The sequence below is a fragment of the Macaca fascicularis genome, chromosome 1, assembly GCF_037993035.2.
Source record: "Macaca fascicularis isolate 582-1 chromosome 1, T2T-MFA8v1.1".
Classification (NCBI taxonomy): Eukaryota; Metazoa; Chordata; class Mammalia; order Primates; family Cercopithecidae; genus Macaca; species Macaca fascicularis.
Window position 1 is genome coordinate 135,375,794 of NC_088375.1, and position 20,214 is coordinate 135,396,007.

The following is a 20,214-nucleotide window of genomic DNA, read 5'->3' on the forward strand; positions in this document are numbered from 1 at the left end:
TCTTTGATGGTCTGACATAGGGGTCATTATTCTAACGCTCAGTTCTTACTGTTCATTACTGTAGCAGAACAAGATGTAGAAGATTGATTTTTTTTAAGTGCTGATGGCAGGGTAAACTCTGTGCCTTTTGTAAAAAAGTGTCTGATATATGTTTATTTTTCTTTAAACAAGACTATTTAGTGACTACTATACATCAGAAAGGAGGGGAGTGCTATTTTACTCACAAATTTCTGATCCTCACAACTATCTCCACTTTACTGAAGAGGTATAACAGCATTAGTTTTGGTTTACTTATCTTCCAAAAAGTGGTGTGCAGAATACTATTAAATCTTCTCCATTTAATTGAGGCTTCCAGTGTGGCAGGGGGTCCAGTTATGAATAAATCAGGTTTTCATTAATCAAGATTATGAACCTTGATTCGTTCATCTGCTCTTGATCCCAGTTTTTAAAGATGAAAATTAATAGTTGATTATGGTCCAAGTGTTAACATAAAGAATGATTTTGAGTGCCTAGTTTCTGCCATATTTTTATTTCAGTCATTTACCTAGTGCAAGACACTGAAGGACAACCAGGCAAATACTGATGAGCATTCACAGTCTGAAGCTTTGACAAAGAACCTGCAGCTGTCATCAGCTTAGTTGCCCCGTGTGTTCTGTATCACTGCTAAAGAACTTTTGTTTCTCAAAGTATTAACAGGACGTGTGATTTAGTTTAGAGTGGTCCTCATTTATCATAATACAAATAGTGACTTTCAAGTGTCTTCGAGAAACGTGAAGTTACAAAAACACTTCTGTAGGAATGCTGCCACAATTTCAAATAGATCAATGAAAGGTTTGCTGATCCAGCAGTGGCAGAATTATACCAGTGTGGTGATGAATAACAATTGCAGTCATGATCAGTGGCTATCAAGAATGGCCTAGGCTCTGTACAGCATTTCGGTGAAGTAGGAAACATTAGCCTCATTTTAGGACACTGTAGACACTGAGAAACTGAAATGACCTGGTCAAGTCCCACAGTCACGATTCTACACAGCAAAGATACAAACTCAGATCTGTTGAATCCCCAATCCTTGCATTTAACCACCATATTTCACTGACACACTCTTATGTACTTTTATTAGTAATTGTTTAAAGTTATTCTCAGGGAATTTGAATATTTTGAAACATCCTCTGATTTTATAGACTCATGGATTTATACTTAACAATGTGTATTTTAATGATGAAAACATATAGTAAACAATCCAGTATTCACAGATGTGGAAACAGACCAGGCAGTGATGAATCTGAGTTTTTGTGAGCTGGAACCCACTGATGGGAAGAAAACAGAGCACCTACTTAGATTAGGCATTCTCTTTTCCTGATCACATATTTTCTAATGCAGATCTTCCCAATGCTTTGCTATTTATGAAGCATTTTATAAATATAAGCCTTTCAATATCTTTGCATAGTTAAGATTCATTCACCCAATTTTAGAGATGAGCAAACTGAGACTCAGACAAAGTAATTGCCAGGTTTACACAGTAAACATTATGAGTATGTTCCAATTAACTTTTGCTAACTTAATAATTTAAAAATGTTATGTTCACATAGGAGTGTTCCCTTACATACCAGTTAAGTATTTCATTTCTTTCCCAGCCTTAATAGTTTATGTTATTTTAGCTCTTTTCACCTGGTCCATTAATTTCATATCTGTACCCTCGGTGAAATATAACTGGATTCTCTAATAAAATATACTTTTTGTTTGTGATTACTGTGTTAAAAGTGTAAACTTAAAATACTGGAAATGTAGAACAGAATAAGCTATAATACAGACACAGAGTAAGGCATTTGAAAGACATCTCAGTGGTCCCAAGATAAGTACAACTTGTCCAGGTCAGAAGCATCTGGCCTTTGAATTAAACATCCCATAACAACTGGAAATTCAAAGACAGACACTCCAATTACTACCCTAGCTGTTTTGCTTCCTGTTTGCTTAAGAAAGCAGCTATGTCCTAAATTAAACACTGGAAATCATTTTGTGAGGATCTCGTACCGTACGGTATCAATAAGAAGAGGTCAAGGGTGTAATCCCAAATATTCCTACCTTTTCAAATTTGCCTTTCAGAATTTTGTATCTTTGAATTTATGTGAATGTCTTTAAGCACAACATTTCTTGAGTTAACCAGATTCTACATCTTATTTCTCTTATTCAAGCTTCAGGGGCATTCCTCATATCAAGTAGTCTGGGAGTTAGTAGATTAGTGTATTTGTTCATTCCCCAGATTCAGTCCAATAATAAGCTGCTAGACACTGCCTTTTGTAGGCTTTTAGATAATTTTAGAATAAAATACCAGATACTCTTACTTATTCTGGAAGCAGTTACCTGGCCTATTAAAAAAAAATCTCTTTCCAAATTTATCCTCATGAGATCTTCCACCAACCTATATGTTAATATTTAAAGTTCTGCATTAGTTCAAACTCATCTATCTTTGTGCACCCTTGAATCTCCTTAACTAGTCTAGCTCAGGTTTGGCATTGTGAGTATAGGTTTTGTTGTTGCTGTTGTTCTTGTTGTTGTTTAAAGGAGAAATCTATTCTTTTGAAGATGCTTCCCTAGTTTGTCTTATGTAAAACTGTCTCAATCCTTCATATTCCACTATCTCAGCTATAATTTTTTTTCTCTGTTTTTGCATACGGAATGAGAACATTTCAGGAGAATGTCTGGGCTTATGCACTATTTACCTGAAACACATGGAAACCAACATTTAACATTCTGTATTTTTTTTTTTTTTTGAAATGCTCAGGTATGTCTTTGCTACCAACACTATGTCTATAAATCAATGAAAGTCAAATCCTTGGCCCTTAGAGGAAAATCTCAATCTAGCTCTTTCAACAATAAAATATTTGTTGTATAGGACCCAGTTGATAATAATCTTGAGGAGCCAGGTACAGATGTTCTGTACTCTTCTAGCAGACACCTTAGGTTTTCAAAGTTAAATAGGGAGAATACATTCACTTATCTAAGCCATCAAGAAATATTCAATCCTCGCCCATCCAAGGACTATTCAGTTTGTCTTTGTACTTCTTACCAAGATAAAGATCCCCTCCACCTTGACTTTTTGTATGTCCATCTTCTGTCTGTGGAAGAAGAATTATAAACCATATGGATGAGGACTATATCATCCCATGCTAGTCGAGCACCTTACTAGTTCTTACTAGAGCATATAGTATTGGGGTGGAGAGAGGTGTTGGAATTGATAAATGTTCCTCCCAAGATTTGTCTTAACGTTTACCATGTTCATGTTTTATGGTGGAGAAACAAGGTAGGAGTGAGAGTGGTTAAGTCATGCACATCTAACTATAATTTGAATGATGAGAAATTGGAAAATAAAAATTATAAATTCCACATTTTTAACCTAGATTATTCACGCTGGTAGCAGCTGAGATAGGCACAGTTTGAAGGACAAGACAGTGTTTTGCTAAGACTGACAGCTATAATACATTTGAAAGCACAGTGATGTACCTAAGAATGAAATTAAGGATTCAGGCAGGATTGTAAAGGATCAAATATCAGTAGTGCTTTTTTCATCTAGAAAGAGTCAGAAGCAAGTAAAAATTGAGGCATGATTCCAAGGTATTCTTTGCAGCTGGAAAGATATATTTTGGAAAAGAATTAGCTTAAATGACTTAATAGAAAATAAAGTGAAGAAACACCTAAATAAGTGCCTACTTTGGACCAGGCAGCTCACATATTCTCATTTAATTGCCAAAATAAGCCCAAAGGTTAAAAAAAAAATACTTCATTTTTGCCCCCAAAGAAGCTCAGGCTTAGGAAGGTAAAGGAATTAGCCCAAGGGCACATAACTCACATGCTCTTTCATCCACCCTGAACCACTTCTATGAATATCTAGTCTGCTCAAATATTCATGGAAGGTGAATTTAATACTGGTATCCTTATAACATGTGTTAAGATTCAATATTAACTTTGAATTTCAGCACTGGGTGGTTAGTCAACCATGAATCAGTCAACAACATTCTTTCACCATCTAAAACAGACAAATATTAGGGGATATTAGAATTCTGAAGGAATATAACATCTTATTCCTGAGATGGAGAGCACTTGAAGGAGAAGACAGAATGTGCACAAATCTATAAAAAAATTTGCACAGTTACAAAAATATGGGTTCAACCAGAATCATTTTGTAAGCAATAAAATGAGAAGAAAGTGACTGGTGATGGCTGTTGAAATGCCCTGAGTTACTTGAGGTAGGTTAGATACATTTATGCCTAGAAATTAAATTTTACTAAATGTGCCAGACATAATAAGCTTAGCATCATTTAATCCTTATAGCCACCTTGTAAATTAGGTACTAGTATTATCTCAATTTTCCTGGTGATGAAACTAAGGCAGAAAGAGTTGAAGCATCATGCCCAGGCTTCCAGAAGTGGTAAGTGGCAGAGCTAGCATTTGCACTGAGGCAATACCAGAGTCGCTGCTCTTATGCTGAACCTACACCTTCTACTTCAGTGTGACCATGTAAGTATGTGGGCTGTGTTTATCCAGATTCTGACTCCTTAACCCTTGACAAATTTTCTATGTGAAAACAGTTTCCCATTGTTCTTAGAGGAGCCAGTTCATCGATTTACTTGACAAATTTTTCTTAAATAACCATAATGTGCAATACACGGCAGTGCTCATGCTGGGCACACAGTAGTGAACAGGTCAGACAAGGACTCTGCTGTGTTGCATGTACTGTGCTGGGCACTGCATATGCATTAACAACACATTACAATGAGTCTTAATTGTGAAAATAATGCACACTTTCATTAGACTGAAGAAATGAGTTACCCTTAAAAATTAACATCATTCTTCCAAAAACTGGAAAATTGTCTATAAACAAGACTTCAGGGGCATTCAGGGGCATTCCTCAGTGAATGAGATAGTTTGGGGGGATTCCTATTTAGAACCAGAGTAGCAGTTTAAATACCCTTACAGTCTTAGAATGATTTTCTTAATGAAGCCTTAAAACGTGTATCTTTATAGTAGTTATATTTTCATAATATAAGCTGCTCATGTCCATTTTGGAACAGCTTACTCCCACTGCCCAAAATTGCTTGTTATACACATTGCTTAGTGTTGTCTATCCTGTAGCTCTAAGTAATTAGTTGTGGAATTATGTTTATAACAATGCGGAGGGTGAGGTATGCATAAGAAACTCACACTGCCATTACTATCCCATCCCAAAACTACCGATCATTTGCCAGATTTCAACAGATTTTTAAGCCAACAGTGTTTTGTTTTTCCTGATGATAAAGGCCCACCTCTAAAATTCATCAAGCTACAGCCTATTACAATGAACCAACATTCTAGAACCCTGCTAAGGTGATTCCAGGTTTTAATGAGCAGGGCACGGTTCTAAAAATATTTTCCTCCTCTTGCTTGTATTCATGCTTCCTCACCCGCTCACTGGAGTAGAGGGGTGTCAGCCTGAGGCTCAAAGAAAGACCCCTTGAGAGTCTGCTGACTAAGCTTGCAGCAGGGACCCACATGGCATGACAGAACGGGCTCCTTGCATATATGCAGTTCCATAGTTAGTTACATACCCACGTATAGGCGTGGACACCCATGGACGTATGAATTTTTGTATGCATGTGCTGTGAGCCAGCATTGGTCTCCCTCTCCTTTATCCTGACCCCTGAGGAATCCCTGCAGTTCCCTGGAATTCAGGGAATAAATAACGAGATGAGGCAAATAGTCCTTTTTCCTACCCTGGTGGCTGGGACCGCTCAGTGCCTGGAATCTGCAATGCCTCCTCTCACAAGCAGCTAATAAAGACAGACTGAAAAGATGAGCAAGAGAATGCATGGATCCAGGAAGGGGCTGCTGTAGAAGAGATGATGCTTCGGGAGCTACTGGGCTATGATTTCTATTATTATTTATACATATATATACACACACAAAGCCCTGGGAGGCTGCAGAGGAGGCAAAGAAACCCCGAATCTAAAATCCTGAGATTTTTCTAACAGCACCTAGAAACCACCGCCAGGCTCGGAGCCCCGGGCTGGGTCAAGGAATTCGAGGAATGAAGGCTGGACGCACCGGTTGAAACTCGAGGCGCCGCATAGGCACTTTGCGCCTTGGTGGGCTTTGCGCTCAGAAGACGCGTCCACGCACCATTTTCCCAGGCGTTGTGCGGGTTTCTTAAACCGCTCAGCTGGTGCCTCGGAAGAGTTTCTGGAAGCTCCATCTCTACTGCCTCCCCTCCCCCCTTTTTCATTTTACCCCCGCGAGGAGCTTCTCCAGCCCCACAGCGTCCGCCCTCTGAGGAGTACAGGTGCCGCTGTCCCGCCGGCTGCCGCCCGGTCCGCCCACGCCGCCTCCTCCGGGCTGGCCAGGGGGCTTGACCCAGCGCCGCCGCTTCTCGAATGGTCTCGTCCAGGGGCGCAGCGGCCGCTGCCCGTCGCCCGGGACTCCCCGCCCTCCCTCGCGACCCCGCGCCGGGGCGGGCGGCGCTTGCGGCGGGCAGGGGGCGGGCAGGGGAGAGGGGGCTCGTCCGGGGGTAGCCTCCTCCTCTGCAGCCTGCCGGCGCCTCGAAGCCCGGACCTGCCTCCGCCTCTTCCTCCAGCGGCTCCATCCCGCCTCCCGCGCCTAGTCCTCCCGCCGCCCCCGCCGCCGCGCCCCCGGTGGCTGCCTCGGCGGACCGGGGAGGGGGCCCACCGCGTCGGCCGCCCGCTCGGCTCGGCTCGGCTCGGCCCGGCCCGGGAGGCGTGCATGCCCCTGCTGCCCGCGGCGCTCACCAGCAGCATGCTCTATTTCCAGATGGTGATCATGGCAGGGACGGTGATGCTGGCGTACTACTTCGAGTATACGGACACGTTCACCGTGAACGTGCAGGGCTTCTTCTGCCACGACAGCGCCTACCGCAAGCCCTACCCGGGCCCGGAGGACAGCAGCGCCGTGCCCCCCGTGCTCCTCTACTCGCTGGCCGCCGGGGTCCCCGTGCTCGTGGTAAGCCCCGGGGCGCTTGCTCTCGCCGCCGACTCCCTTCTCTCGCCCCTCGCCTTCGGGGTTGAGGCCCCGCGGAGGGTTGGGGCGCGGTAGGTTTTGCCTTCTAACTTCCTCCAAGTTATGGGCAGCCCCTTCCCCAGAGGACATTCTAGGGCGCGTGAGGGGTGGGTGCGAAGGAAGCCCCCAGCTCTTCCCACACGCCACCCCCGCACCCCCGCACCCCCCGCGGTGGCTTCAGCTTTGGGTGACTGGGCGGAGGATGGAAGGGTGGAAGGGAAGATCGGCCGTAGATGGTGAGGGGTGGGGATCGGGGTTGCAAAGGAGGTGAGCTTTGGGGGTGAACCTTGATTCCATTCACTCTGTGGCCTTGCCTCACTCACTGCCTCCTCTCCTATTGCGCCTGGAAGAAGAGCAGCGGCTGGCGGGCCAGCGAGGAGAGAGGGGATCAGTTGCTGGGGTGTGGAAGGGATTCCCGCTTCCCGAGTCGGGGCACGTATTTCTATTTTACCACCTCCTTCCTTTTCAGATGAAGGTGCCAATGGGACTAAGCTGACCAGGGAACAAATATCTGAAAAAAGAATTTGAGAATTTCTAAATGAAGAGGCCTCAGCACCAGTGCCTTGCTGAAAAGCAGGAGCTGTGCCTCAATTACAAGAGCACTTCGGATTTATTTAAAGGCTGCTCCGCTCCCTGGGCAGTTTAAGTCCTTTTCTCTTAGAACCTCACAGAACATGCCTTTTGGATTTATTGAGTCTATGTGTGTGCGAGAGAGAAGGAATGACTATACAGATACACGCACGTATATATATATACACACACCTCACTTATATACATATGAAATTATTGGGATAAGTTACACATAATATTAATTTTATTATAATTTACATATGTGAATATGCTACATATTTATTATTAGGAGAATTGCTAGTGTTTCTTTAGAAAACCTGATATTTTATGGTTCCTTTAAAATTGACAAAGTATTGGAGGTTCCCTTCCTGTGACGCGCGCTCTCTCTCTCCCTCAGCAGATAACAACCAGGAAATAAGAAAATGAAGGAGAAAGGAAAAATGAAGTTTTATTTTCAGTAGCTAAATGTGTAAACTGAATGTTAAGAATGTCTGTTGAATCCATTAGGTTTGGATATTCATCATTTTTTTTAATTTATTTTAGGAGCAATGACTGACTTATTTGCAAAATAATGAAAAGTTTCTATCACATAAAATGGAATTCAATGAACAAATCAAGGAATTTCTTGAGGACCTTAAAGTAACTTTATCACATGTCCTGTGATAGTTGACTTCAAATTGCTTCTAGCATAATAGTTTGAAATGTGTTAGACCTTGCCCCAGATAATGTTTTACTATATATATAATAAGTTGCTAAAATTTGTCGAAGCCCCAAGTCCAGCCTTCATGTTTGTGTTCTCTTTTCTCCATTTGACAAGCTGGCAGAGAAATTTTGGGGTCCTTTTTACTTTCTAGAGATCGGGGTTTCCCATATACATTTTCTTCCAGGAGACTAAATAGCTCAGATATTTTTCAAGGACTGTTTTAAAGAAAAAAGGAAAAGACTGTCACTTTCAGTTCATTGGTTTGGTCATAACTATAATCAATAATGTCTGTAACTCTTCCTTTAATTATCATTCCGTCTTATTTAAATAAGATAGCACTTTTCAGTCCTAACTATCCAATCATGATGGCAGGTGCTAGTTAGAGACAAGAACACACTGGCCCACAGATTTGGATGATTCTCCACTTAGGGGGAATGTAGGACGGAGAAAAGGAATGAATTAGTCACTATTTAGTGCCTACTCTATTTTGGGTACCAAATAGTCATAGTCATGTATATTTCTCAGAGCAGCTCTTTCAGGAGATATTATCTCCAATTAATATTTGAAGAAAGTGAGGTTCAGATAATAAATTAGGAATATCTGAAAACAAAAAAAAAAGGTGGGTATGGCATTTGTATGCCTATAGGACTGATGCCTGAATGTCATGCGACTTCCATTGCTTCCAAAGAGCTTGTTCTCTGAAAGAAGGTGGAAGCTGGCTAGTCAGGCAGGCATTGAGAATAAAAGTGGATAGATTTTTCTGAAGTCAGAATCCAAATTGATTTCAATGTTTTGGCTTTTAGTTATTTTAGGTACAGGAGAATGGATATGGGAATCAGTTTAGAAGAGAAGGAAGTGGCGGGTTTTGGAGGATAGCTGTGCTGCTGGCGTTTGTTTTCCCTTCTGCTTCTAGGAATAGTGCACTCTGTCACCATGTGAGGATCTGGGAGCAGTAAGGGCAGCTCTGCCTCTCCACTCCTCCTAAGAACACTGGGTTAGCATGCTCACTTGGGCATCAAAATAATAATAATAAAAATATTAACAGTACCCATCATGTATTGTTACTTTCTTCTGTATACTCTAATAAACTTTCTACATACCTTATATCCTTCTGATATTTGCATTATCTGTGAAAGCAATAATTATTATTCTTACCTAATATTGGGGAACATGAAGGCTTAGAAAGATTAAGTATCTTCTCCAAGGACCAAGGCTAAGAATGTTACACCCAGAATTCTCCCCTTACTCTATCATACTCTCAAGTGTGGTTTTTCTATTACAGGATGAAAATTCAATTTGCTCGTGAATCATTCTTCTAAATAAATGCCTCAAAAAGTCTCTTTTACATTTTTTGTCCTGTAGTAATAAAGGTTCACATATATATATCTAGATATATATGAGATATATGTGTATATATATCTTTCAAACTCATTTCTAGTTCTTGAGGGTAATTTTGAAAAGTCATTCTCCTCACTACCACAATCTACAGATTTGTTTCATACTTGCTAAATTCATTTATGTACAAATTAAAAACAATATATATTTTGAATTTTATCACTTTTATATAATGCTGACTTGGGGCCCAGGTTCAGAGTCCAGTAAATTTGGATTCAAATCCAAAGTACACTCTGCTGCATTGTTAAGAGTTGGGAACTCGACTTGCTGTGTAACCTTGAACAATGTATTTAAGCTCCTTAAGCTTCAATTCCCTTCGTGACAAGGTTTTGAATATCAAATTAGTTATAATATGTAAATGTCATCTTTGGCCCATAGTTGATACTCCATAGGAGTTCACTACATAATTAACATTATTATTATTAAAAAATCAGTAAAAATTTATTGAATGCCTGTGTTCCAAGCATTATATCTGGCTGAGTAGAGGTTATAAAGGCAACTTTAGAAGTTAACCATAGTAACTGATCCTAAGGCGTTTACAGCCTAATTTGTGAAATTAGATAACCATACCGCAGCTCATAATATAAATAATTATGACAGAAGTTATACATGTGTATGTGTATATGCATATACATGCATGTGCATGTACCACAAAGACCTCTAGTGGTTCAGAAGAGGATGAGATAAATCACTTTTGTTTGGAGACAAGAGGAAAGGCTTCATGGAGAAGATGGTGGCATTTAAGGTGTGTCTTGAAGGAGAGGCTGAAATAGAATTTGAGTTAGGACATCACTCCGTGAACAGCTCCGTGAACAACCCGTGGAGGCAGCAAATGGAGACTGTACTCTTGAAACAGCAGTTGGTTAGTTTGTTTCTAAGAGTGGTGTGTGGGGAAAATGGCGTATACATCTGAAGATGAAGGCTGGGGTCACATTGGTAAGGCCTGAAATGCCATGCCAGGCTGAGAGATTTTCTCGATTTGGTAGGAATTTAGCAGAGATAAAGTATGATGGGTGGTGTTTTAGGACTTTTTTTAGGTAGTAGTGTATAGGACTCTAATGTTATCAAAATACACAATTTCAAACTCTTCATCTCCAAGTTTATTTTGCATTGTCTAATGTTACTGCAATGGCATTTTCAGAAAGCACCTGTAATTTGGGCTTATTTACTCAGATGATACAGTTTATAAACTCTTTGAAAAGAGGTACTGTTCAGTTGGTTCTCTATAGCATTTGCCAGAGCACTGGACACTGCTTATACAGGTACAGGTTTAGTGAGTGATCCTTGGTGTTCATTGATTAAAAGAACTGGTGATGGCAGTGGTTGCTGCTCCCCACATTTGGATACAGTGGCCACTAGCAGCTATTGTTCCTTAGATCTCCGAGCAACATAGATGATTTAAAGGAGATGAAGCTAGAGCACCATCTTCACAAAGCTAGAATAAAGATAAAGAAAACCAGCACCAGCCAAGGCAGCCCCTGACACTGAGCATGGCAGATTTGAATGTTAAGGTACATCTCAGATTATTTATATCTGCAACCCTAGGAAGCTCCCTCTGGACCTGGAGACTCAGATTTGAGAAATGTAGCTACTGCTGCTATCCCCAGGGTGCTGGCGTCATTGTATGTGGTGAAGATAGATGATAGAAAGTCATCTCATACCCAGAGCTCCCCATTGGATCAACGTGCCTAGAGCTTTCCCATAGACCTCTTCTCCCCCAAACCCGGCCTTGGGCTCACTGCCCATCCCCATTCCTGGAACACTCTTTTGGTGTGGTGTAGGAGACAAAGCACAGACATGGGTTTCAGATGTGTCTGGATGCTTATCCTGGTTTCTCCCACTTACTAGCCGTGTAACCTCAGTCAAAATGTTCTCATTCATAAACTGGACATAAAAACACCCACCTCTCGGAGACTCAGTACCTGTAGAAGTTAAGATCACAGACTCTGGAGCCTGCTTGGGTTTGAAGGCCAGATCTGCTACTTTCCAGCTGTGAGAATTTGAGCCAGTTAGCCTCTCTATGCCTCCATTTTCTCGATGGTAAAATTGAGGTAAATATGAGTAGTAGCCTCACAGGATTACTGTGTATGAAATGGGTTAACATGTGTAAGTATCAGAGCAGTGCCCAGCTGTATATGTGTTAGCTCCTATTAGGCTTTCCAAGCCTGTGTTGATTAATCAGGAAACCTCTTTAAAGCACCTAGCAAAATACTTTAGTTTGTTAGTGGATTCCAGGGCCAGTAAGAAATTAAACGTAGATAGAAACCACCTAGTTTAGTCTGCTGACCTTCACAAATTGGGAGTCTGAATAGGAAGAAAAGCAAAAATTAATCAAAATTCAGTTCTTAGAATGAAATTAATGATTCCTATCTTTGGTGACTCCTCTGTTTGTCCAAGTGGGCTAATATTAGCTAAAATTCGTCATGCATTTCTTACACACTAGCCACTGTGTTAGGTGCATTTAACATGTTGCTTCATTTAATACTCCCCAGGATAGTACTTCCCTTAAGCATATAGGGGACTAACATTAAATATATTTATTTTATAAATGAGAAATGGGAAGTTTAGTGAGATTACTGTATGTCAGACTCTAATTATTTAAATTCATTAACATAATCAATTTTCACAACAAATTTATGAAAGAGATTTGGACGTAAAGAGGTTAGATGACCAATCTGGAGTCTCATGATGGCAATGGCATAATCACCAAAGGCTGTGCATTTCATTTTTTGTTACATACTTTTATCCTAACATGTTAATTAGTCTTTAAAGATTTTCACTCATAGTGATTCAATACCAGGAGTCAAAATTTTCTCAAACCTTTTATCCTCGATTTCAATTTCCCTGCTTTGGTGGAAAACTTCGTGTTCTATTGTAGATGATCATTTCAATGGGTAGTGTAGGACATTGTTTGTTTCCTATTAAGCTTGGAAATGTTGCAGGGGAGTAGGTGGCAGCAGAAGGGAGTGTCAAAGATATTTCTATTGTTTTGACTTGAAGGCATGCATCTCATCTCAGTAGCACACTCTACTACAGTGCTACAAGCACCACATTTATGTGGAACCCCCCTCTGGTTCTAGATCTGCAAACCATGGTATATGGAGAGGTGAAGGTACTTCTGTTGCTAAGGCATGTTTCTTAAAATGAGACCTGGCACTAGATTTGGGAGTGCAGTGAATGCAAGGAAATTATGTGTACAATATTGCATGTATGTATATGCATATGAAGTTTCTTTAGTAAGAGCCTCTGTGCTTTTAGTAGATTGTCGGATATATCCAAAATCCCCTAAAAGTTAAGAACTACTCTTTGGGGATATGTGGGTCTGTTTAAACTTCTTCTTGTGTCTCTTAGGATTTTGCTTCACTTAGTTACTTTCACTCATACTCATTTATTTTCTCCCTTCTTTCCTGTTTCCCTCCCTTTCTTTTTCCCTTTCTCTCTTCATTCCTCTTTGTCTCTTTTTCCATTTATTTTCTCTCCTTTGCATACTGCTAAGGAGATGGTGATGCTGAGGGAAAAGCAAAGACCCGTAACACCAGTAGTGTTTTTTCTCCCTTCACCTTTCCCACCCTTCTCTCTCTTTCTTGTTCCTGTCTCTCCCTCTGTCTTCCATTGCTCATTATCTACGTGGCTTCTCTTGCCAGTTCCTTACCTGAAAAATATTGACTTATTTCTTCCTATTTTTCAGTACTGTTGTGAGAATGAAATGGTTGAGAAAACACTGTGGAGACAGTAAATCACTTCATACATATAGGGAAAATATGTATATAACGTGAGCAAGTTACATGGGTTGTGTGGCTACCTGGTCATTGGAGATGGTTAGCACTGCTTGTAGCACTACTTTGCCAGCCTTAGTCTGTGGTGTGGAAAAATGAGTAAGATTTTTACACTTCTTTTCTGATTTTTCTGTAGAAAGAATAGCAAAGATTAAAAAAAAATGTAAAATGGTCTCCTAATTATTAATGCAATGCTATTTTCAAAATATTTCAATAAGCTCTGAGTATTGTCAACATGATTAGAAGGAATCATCTCGTTCATTTTGTAATTTGAAATAGATAATGTTTCTAGGGAGCATAGCTGATACCATGTATTAAGTATGTCATGTATCATATGAATTTTTAAATTGGTACTGTGCCACAAACACATTATTTGCAAAAGTTTTGAAAGAAGACAATGTATCTGCTATGTAATAGGATTTGCCTGGGCTTCTAAAGTAAGTAAGGCATATTTCTGCCCTTCGGAAGTTCAGACAAAAATACTTAAAATTACATATCCAAGTCTCAGTTTTTTCAATCTGTAAAACTGAGGTAATACTTAACCTGATAGCTGATAAGAGTTAAATATTTGCATGCGCTAAGTGCTCAATAAGTGATAGCTAGTTATTTAACATAAATGCTAATAATTTTTATTGATAATGCAGAGCAAATGACATTAAGTGTACTTAATCATTTTTGTTGAATGAATGAGGTAAACCGTTTACTCTTTAATCCTTTCAGATAGCATACATAGGAACATATCCAGGGAGCTTTAGCAATTTGCTCCAGTTGGTGAATCACATATCTAGGATCTGAACCTATTACTTCAGGTCCAATGCTTTGTTGGCTGCAGTTGCCCACTGATTTGATTTATAGCATAAATGATGGCATTCCTAGCAGGCAAGGGAGAGTTAAAGCATATTGAGTATACATCAATATGTTCTTTACAGTATCCACATACTTGTTAATATGTAAGTTTAGTTACAACCAAACATATAAAGAAGAAAAAAAAACTGTGTTTAAAGATAAAACTTTATTGATTCCTAAGACCAGTGGAATAACCAGTAGAACTAAATTTTCCCAGCCCATCATTCCCATTTAGAAGGTAAGTTCTGAGGTCAGAGTTAGGATCTTAACCTATAGTTAGCAGCACCCTTATAACAGACTTTGGAAAATCATAAGGAGTATCATTATTGTGAAAGATATTTTAACATATGTAAAGCAGAGCTCTATATTCAGTACTATTTAAACTTTTTATGAGAATGCCAGTTTTCACTCAGCAGGCTGGTTACTTTTTTAGTCTTATTATGACAGATGTCGTTTGAGAATCACTGTCAGTAAAATCACCATTTTTTTTTTTTTTTGGTGGCAAAAACGGGATTCTAGAGTTTTACTCTCCAGGCCAGGTACATTTAAAACTCTATAGATAATTTATTGTGGGCTTTTCTCCCTGATACAACATGTATGAGTTAAAGCATGTGTGTGTATGTGTGGGTGGGGGTAGTATATGTGTGTGTATAATACATTTGTAATTTCTTGTATGAATTCATTTTTATCTTCCTTTCTTCTCACCTCTGTTATGCTTCCCCCACCCCCACGGAAACAAAAACAACTTCCTGGAATGTTTTGATATATTCTTCCAAGCTAGCACCAATGCCTTTATGTAGGTCTCTTGGAGTCTCTAAGTTGAGTAACTGCATTCTCTTCTATGATCCTTTCATCATTTATACAAGTTGTGAAACTCAAATAACTTCATATTATAATTTATATTGTATTTTGTTTACATTTCCATAATTAGACTTGAGCATCTCAAAGTCACGTGGTGTTATCTGATTCAAACCAATTTTGTCATGCCCAGCTTTTAGGTTATTTTTACTAGATAAGGTGTCCAGGCACCAACTGAAGTTCGTGGTGATGATGTTATAATGAATTAAATTCAAGTGTCAGAACAAATTCTGCTGTGCATACAGTTATTTAATAACAATTTATTAAGCAAACAGTGTACATATTCTGTTCTCTAAGTTCTCTAAGTTCAGTTGATTCCCAACTCTCTGTCCTTGAGAAGTTTTTAGTTCATGAAATCCTGTATGAAAGTAGGCACAGCCACAGTGGGATTCTAGGTCCCCAAGTGGACATGATCCAAGCAGAAACCCTTTTAAACCAAGGGCTAGACTCTAAATCCATTAAGAATAAGCCATTTGGGGAGAGGGTGTAGGCCTTACTAGAGTCCTACACCCTTTTCATGCAAGAGTAGGAAGTACTCCAAACTATTTTAGTGAACCCACATAGCTTGAAAGTCTCTTTTTAAACTTTTATTCTAGGTTCAGGAGGTACATAGGCAGGTTTGTTATAAGTAAACTGCATGTCACAGTGGTTTGGTGTACAGATTATTTCATCACCCGGGTAATAAGCATAGTATCCTATAGGTAGTTTTTTGATCGTGACCCTCCTCCCATCCTCCATCTTTAAGTAGGCCCCAGTGTCTATTGTTTCCTTTTTTGTGTCCATATATACTCCATGTTGGAGTTGAGTTGATTCCATTTCTTTGCTATTGTGAATAGCGCTGCGATGAACATACATGTGCATATGTCTTTATGCTAGAGTGATTTATATTCTTTTGGGTATATATCGAACAATGGGATTGCTGGGTCAAATGACAATTCTGTTTTAAGTTCTTGGAGAAATCACCAAAATGCTTTCCACAATGGTTAAACTAATTTACATTCTAACTAGCAGAATATAAGCATTCCCTTTTTTTCTGCAACCTTGCCAGCATCTGTTATTTTTTGACTTTTTAATAATAGCCATTCTGACTGATGTGAGATGGTATCTCATTGTGATTTTCATGTGGATTTCTCTAATGATTAGTGGTGTTGAGCTTTTTTTTCATATTTTTGTTGGCTGCAAGTATATCTTCTTTTGAAAATCTTTGATTTTACCAGTGAGTTCATCTTTAGCATTCATCATGCGAATTCAGTCATTACTTTCATCAATGAAAAATTCTTTTTTACATCCACAATGCTAATTAAATCAGTTGTTAATTAACATGCAGATAGCAAAAAGACTTTGGAGTGGGGCCTTTCTGGTAAAATGCTGGTGACTATGTAGGACTTGGCATTTTGATAGCATTTTAGCTGACTACTCCTTAAATCAGAATTTAAACAAACTGGTAAGTACATATCATACAGATTATGGTGAAGTGTTTTAAAGTAAACTACAAACTTCATAACTTAGGAACTAGGTCTTCTTTGTCCTCATTATTTCTAGAATAGACATACAAAATTTGTTAGCTAATGGATAACTTAATAATTGTGGAAGTGATTGAATTTTATTTGCCATATTGCCACAATTACATTTGCTAGTCTATTGAATTCTTCAAGTTTTCATTAATTTGATGACCTATTTTGTGTTTGGCATGGTATGGAAATATCTAAAACACTTGGAATTGAAATAGTGTAGAAAGAATGAAAGTACAAAAGGAGGAGAGTAAAGGAGGGAACTTTTTCTAATTCCATTCTTTCTCCCCTCTCCCCTACCTCCTCCCATTTTTTTTCCTTCTCTCCCTTCATTTCCCCCTTCTTTCCTTTCTCCCTCCCTCTCTCATCCTTCCTTTCTCTGGACAAATTTTTGGTGAACACCTTCTATGGGCACCATACCTTGAGATTAAGGCTTAAAGAGGTTAAGTGACTTGTGCCAAATCCTAAAACTAGGATAAAGCCCAGCCCCCACCACTCCTCCTCCAAATCATTGAAAGAAATATCTGGAAATAAAATACTTCTGAAATTATAGAGCAGTTATGTACAAATGTACCCCTGACATATCTGCATAACACTAAAATAACATGTGGCATTTCCTCTCTAAGGAAAATCGAATTTGTGTTGATATCACCAGAACCTCTGTGCTGCGTAAATTGTGTTCTAGTCCAGTGATCCCTTTTCTAAAGGGTGCTTTGGATAGTACCAGCAGAAACTGTACGTTTTAATATCCATTTCATATTTAGCATTTTCTCACACTGGGGTTCATAGAAGTACCTTTTACACTCAGAAACGTCTTGTATTTCCAGAGATCTCCTCGAAGCAGTACACTATGTTCTCACACACACCAAAATTGAGCAGTCCTGGATAGAGATAATGCACCTGGGGATGCATCTTGTAATTTAAAATGAACTCCTAAAATTTCCAATTAAAAAAATACTAGACAGTATTTTTGGGTTGGTGACAATGTCCTCTGCGTTCACATGTGTCTTCGCAGTGTTGAGTTTGCTCAGTCACTAAAATGAAGAGACTTAGTCAAAACTACGTGACAATCTTTTAGGTCTTTCACAGAGAGATCTTTATTTCCTCTTCTCTCTGGCTCCTTATCACATGATTACTTGGGGTTCCCTTTTTATTTTTCCTGGGCTAAATCTAGAATACAGATATGAGAATTCAGTAGACACTTTTTTCAAGCCACACTATCAGGCTCTTTCTGTCATCCCATTTTTGGAAAAGATTCGTGAATCCAATGTGAAAGAGAATATGCTTCTTTATAACTGGAACTTTTTAGTCATGAAGAAGGTCTTAGAGATTATATAGTTTTATCTCGTAATGTTCAAATTAATGCCTAGAGAGACTAAGTGACTTGCCCAAGGTTATGCAACTAATGAGCTAACACAAATACACAAGTAGCTAACATCTATAGAGCACTTAGTGTGTAGCAGACATTGTTTCAACTACTTTATACATACTAACTAACATAGCCCTTACATCAGCATTATGAGACCCTATTGTTATTTCAGCTTACAAATGAGGACACTGAGGCACAGAAAGATTAAGCGACTCACCTGTGACCCCACATAAAGGAAGTGACATGCCTCGACACAATGGTTCCATATGTGCTTTTAATAAAGGGATGGCCCTTCTCACTAGTACTATGTTATTTATTTTTTGCCACTTCCTAGAGATGTTAAGGCCATCTGCAATGAATCTTTCTTTATGGCAGTATTAATTGGAAGATAGATGAAGAGTATGTGATTACTATGAGAGTTTTTTCCGAGTGACTATACTATTGTCCCAAAAGATTTTACTGAACACTGTATTTATAGTTAAATACTGTGATAGTGAAGAGGTAGCAAAAGACAGGGAAAAAGAGCGTTTAACACCCACATCATTTGGCTTGATGATGATGCTTTTTTGTTTCTAACATCAAATCTTTTCAGACAAAAAGTAATACTACATTTGAAACTTGCTACAAGTAGATATAACCAAAATCTACCCATGTTTGATGCACAGATTTTGAATTCTTACACTGTGATTTTCACACATAATATAATAGCATAAGTAACATATGGAGTATCTATTGCACCTGAGACATAGTCATTAGTTTGACAACTACTTAAAGGCAGAAAAGTTATTCAGTGGTATAAATTTAAGAGAAAAGCATACACATTTATATATTTATATTTTGAGCTCATATTTATTTCTGAGGGGACACAATCTGTTCCTAGGAGTACTTTCAAAATAATAGCAAACATAATAGCAGGACTGGTCCAGCCTGGTACCATTTCCTGGCAAGCAGCAGTGACTTGATAAAGCAGTTCTATGAGCTACTGTACTTGATGTTGTTTTCTCTGTTCTTAATTTGGATTTATTTAAACACTTTCCATCATTTAATTTAGACAGCTCCAATACTATCACTTTCCTAATCTTTCCTTAATGCTTCTACTCAACAGTAATCCATCTTTTCTATAAACTCCTGTATTTTTCCCTTATCTTATATACTTTGCATAAAATAAAAGGGTACCTGTGGGTATGTGATGGATTGCTGGAGAGAAAGCAAGACAAATGAAATGAACAGTGACTCATTGGCCTGACAGGCAGGCGCGTAAGTGTTCCTCCGTGCTCTGCTGCTTACTAGCTTTAAGCCCTTGAAAAAGTCTGGTTCTTTTTTTTTCAGCCTCTGTATCATTAGCTATCTAGTTAGCAAAGGTTTGAACTCCAACTGGGACAGGATACTGACTCATTGCTTCCCCAGGCAGCTGTTTCTATGTAAAAATCAAGTCTGACTATTGGGATGCTCTACCTTCCAATGAAATAAAATCTGTCTCTCTGAATCTCCTCACTGACCTCACTCAACCTTTTGAAGTTATTTGGAACAACTTAGGTGGTCTCATAGTGTTTGAAGTTACTTTTCAGTTCTCTGACTCTTCTTTTCTTGAACTGAGAATCTTTAACTTCATCTAACATGGACCTGAGTCCCTTCTACTATTCTGGCTGCCCATATCTGACTGTACACAAGATGTCTTCCGTTCTTAACTGTTGTCACCACTACTGAATGTTGTATTTTAAGTGTACTTTCACTCTTGCAAGTAGAACAGAAAGTGTACCTATTTTGCATGCTATTTTTTTTTCCTCCAATGCATTAGACTTGGGGTGGGTATAAAGATACCTTGTGGTTAATTTTTCTCATCCTTAGAGTAGATTCGTCTTTTTTTTTTTTTTTCCAAGTAGGCAAAACACGGTATTGTGACACTGTCCTGCTTCATGAAAACAATAAATGTTGCTAAGAGATCATGGCATTTTCTCTCCTGCTGAGACTAAGCTGGGCTTCTAAACCTTAAGAGAACACTCCAGGCAACCTCATCTAATTGGATTTACTGTCTTGGAATCAGATGATTATTAAAATGCTTTCAATTGTATGTAGTATATATGATGTAGTATACTACATGGTTGTGCATTATAGTTACTTACATACACACATATTTTGGCT

The 20,214-nt window shown here is 39.0% G+C and overlaps 1 protein-coding gene across 9 annotated transcripts in view; it reads left to right on the forward strand.

Annotated features, from left to right (window-relative positions):
- Positions 1-6,638: 6,638 nt before the first annotated feature.
- The window catches only part of PLPPR5 (phospholipid phosphatase related 5), a 116,872-nt gene continuing 103,296 nt past the window's right edge, over positions 6,639-20,214 (forward strand). For all 9 annotated transcript variants that reach the window (XR_010588601.2, XM_045366805.3, XM_005542623.5 and 6 more), the window contains exon 1: positions 6,639-6,987. Coding sequence is in view for 8 of the 9 variants with exons in the window: in XM_045366805.3 (XP_045222740.1) it covers positions 6,751-6,987 (237 nt within the window). In the remaining variant the exon portion in view is untranslated. The remainder of the gene's footprint in view (positions 6,988-20,214) is intronic.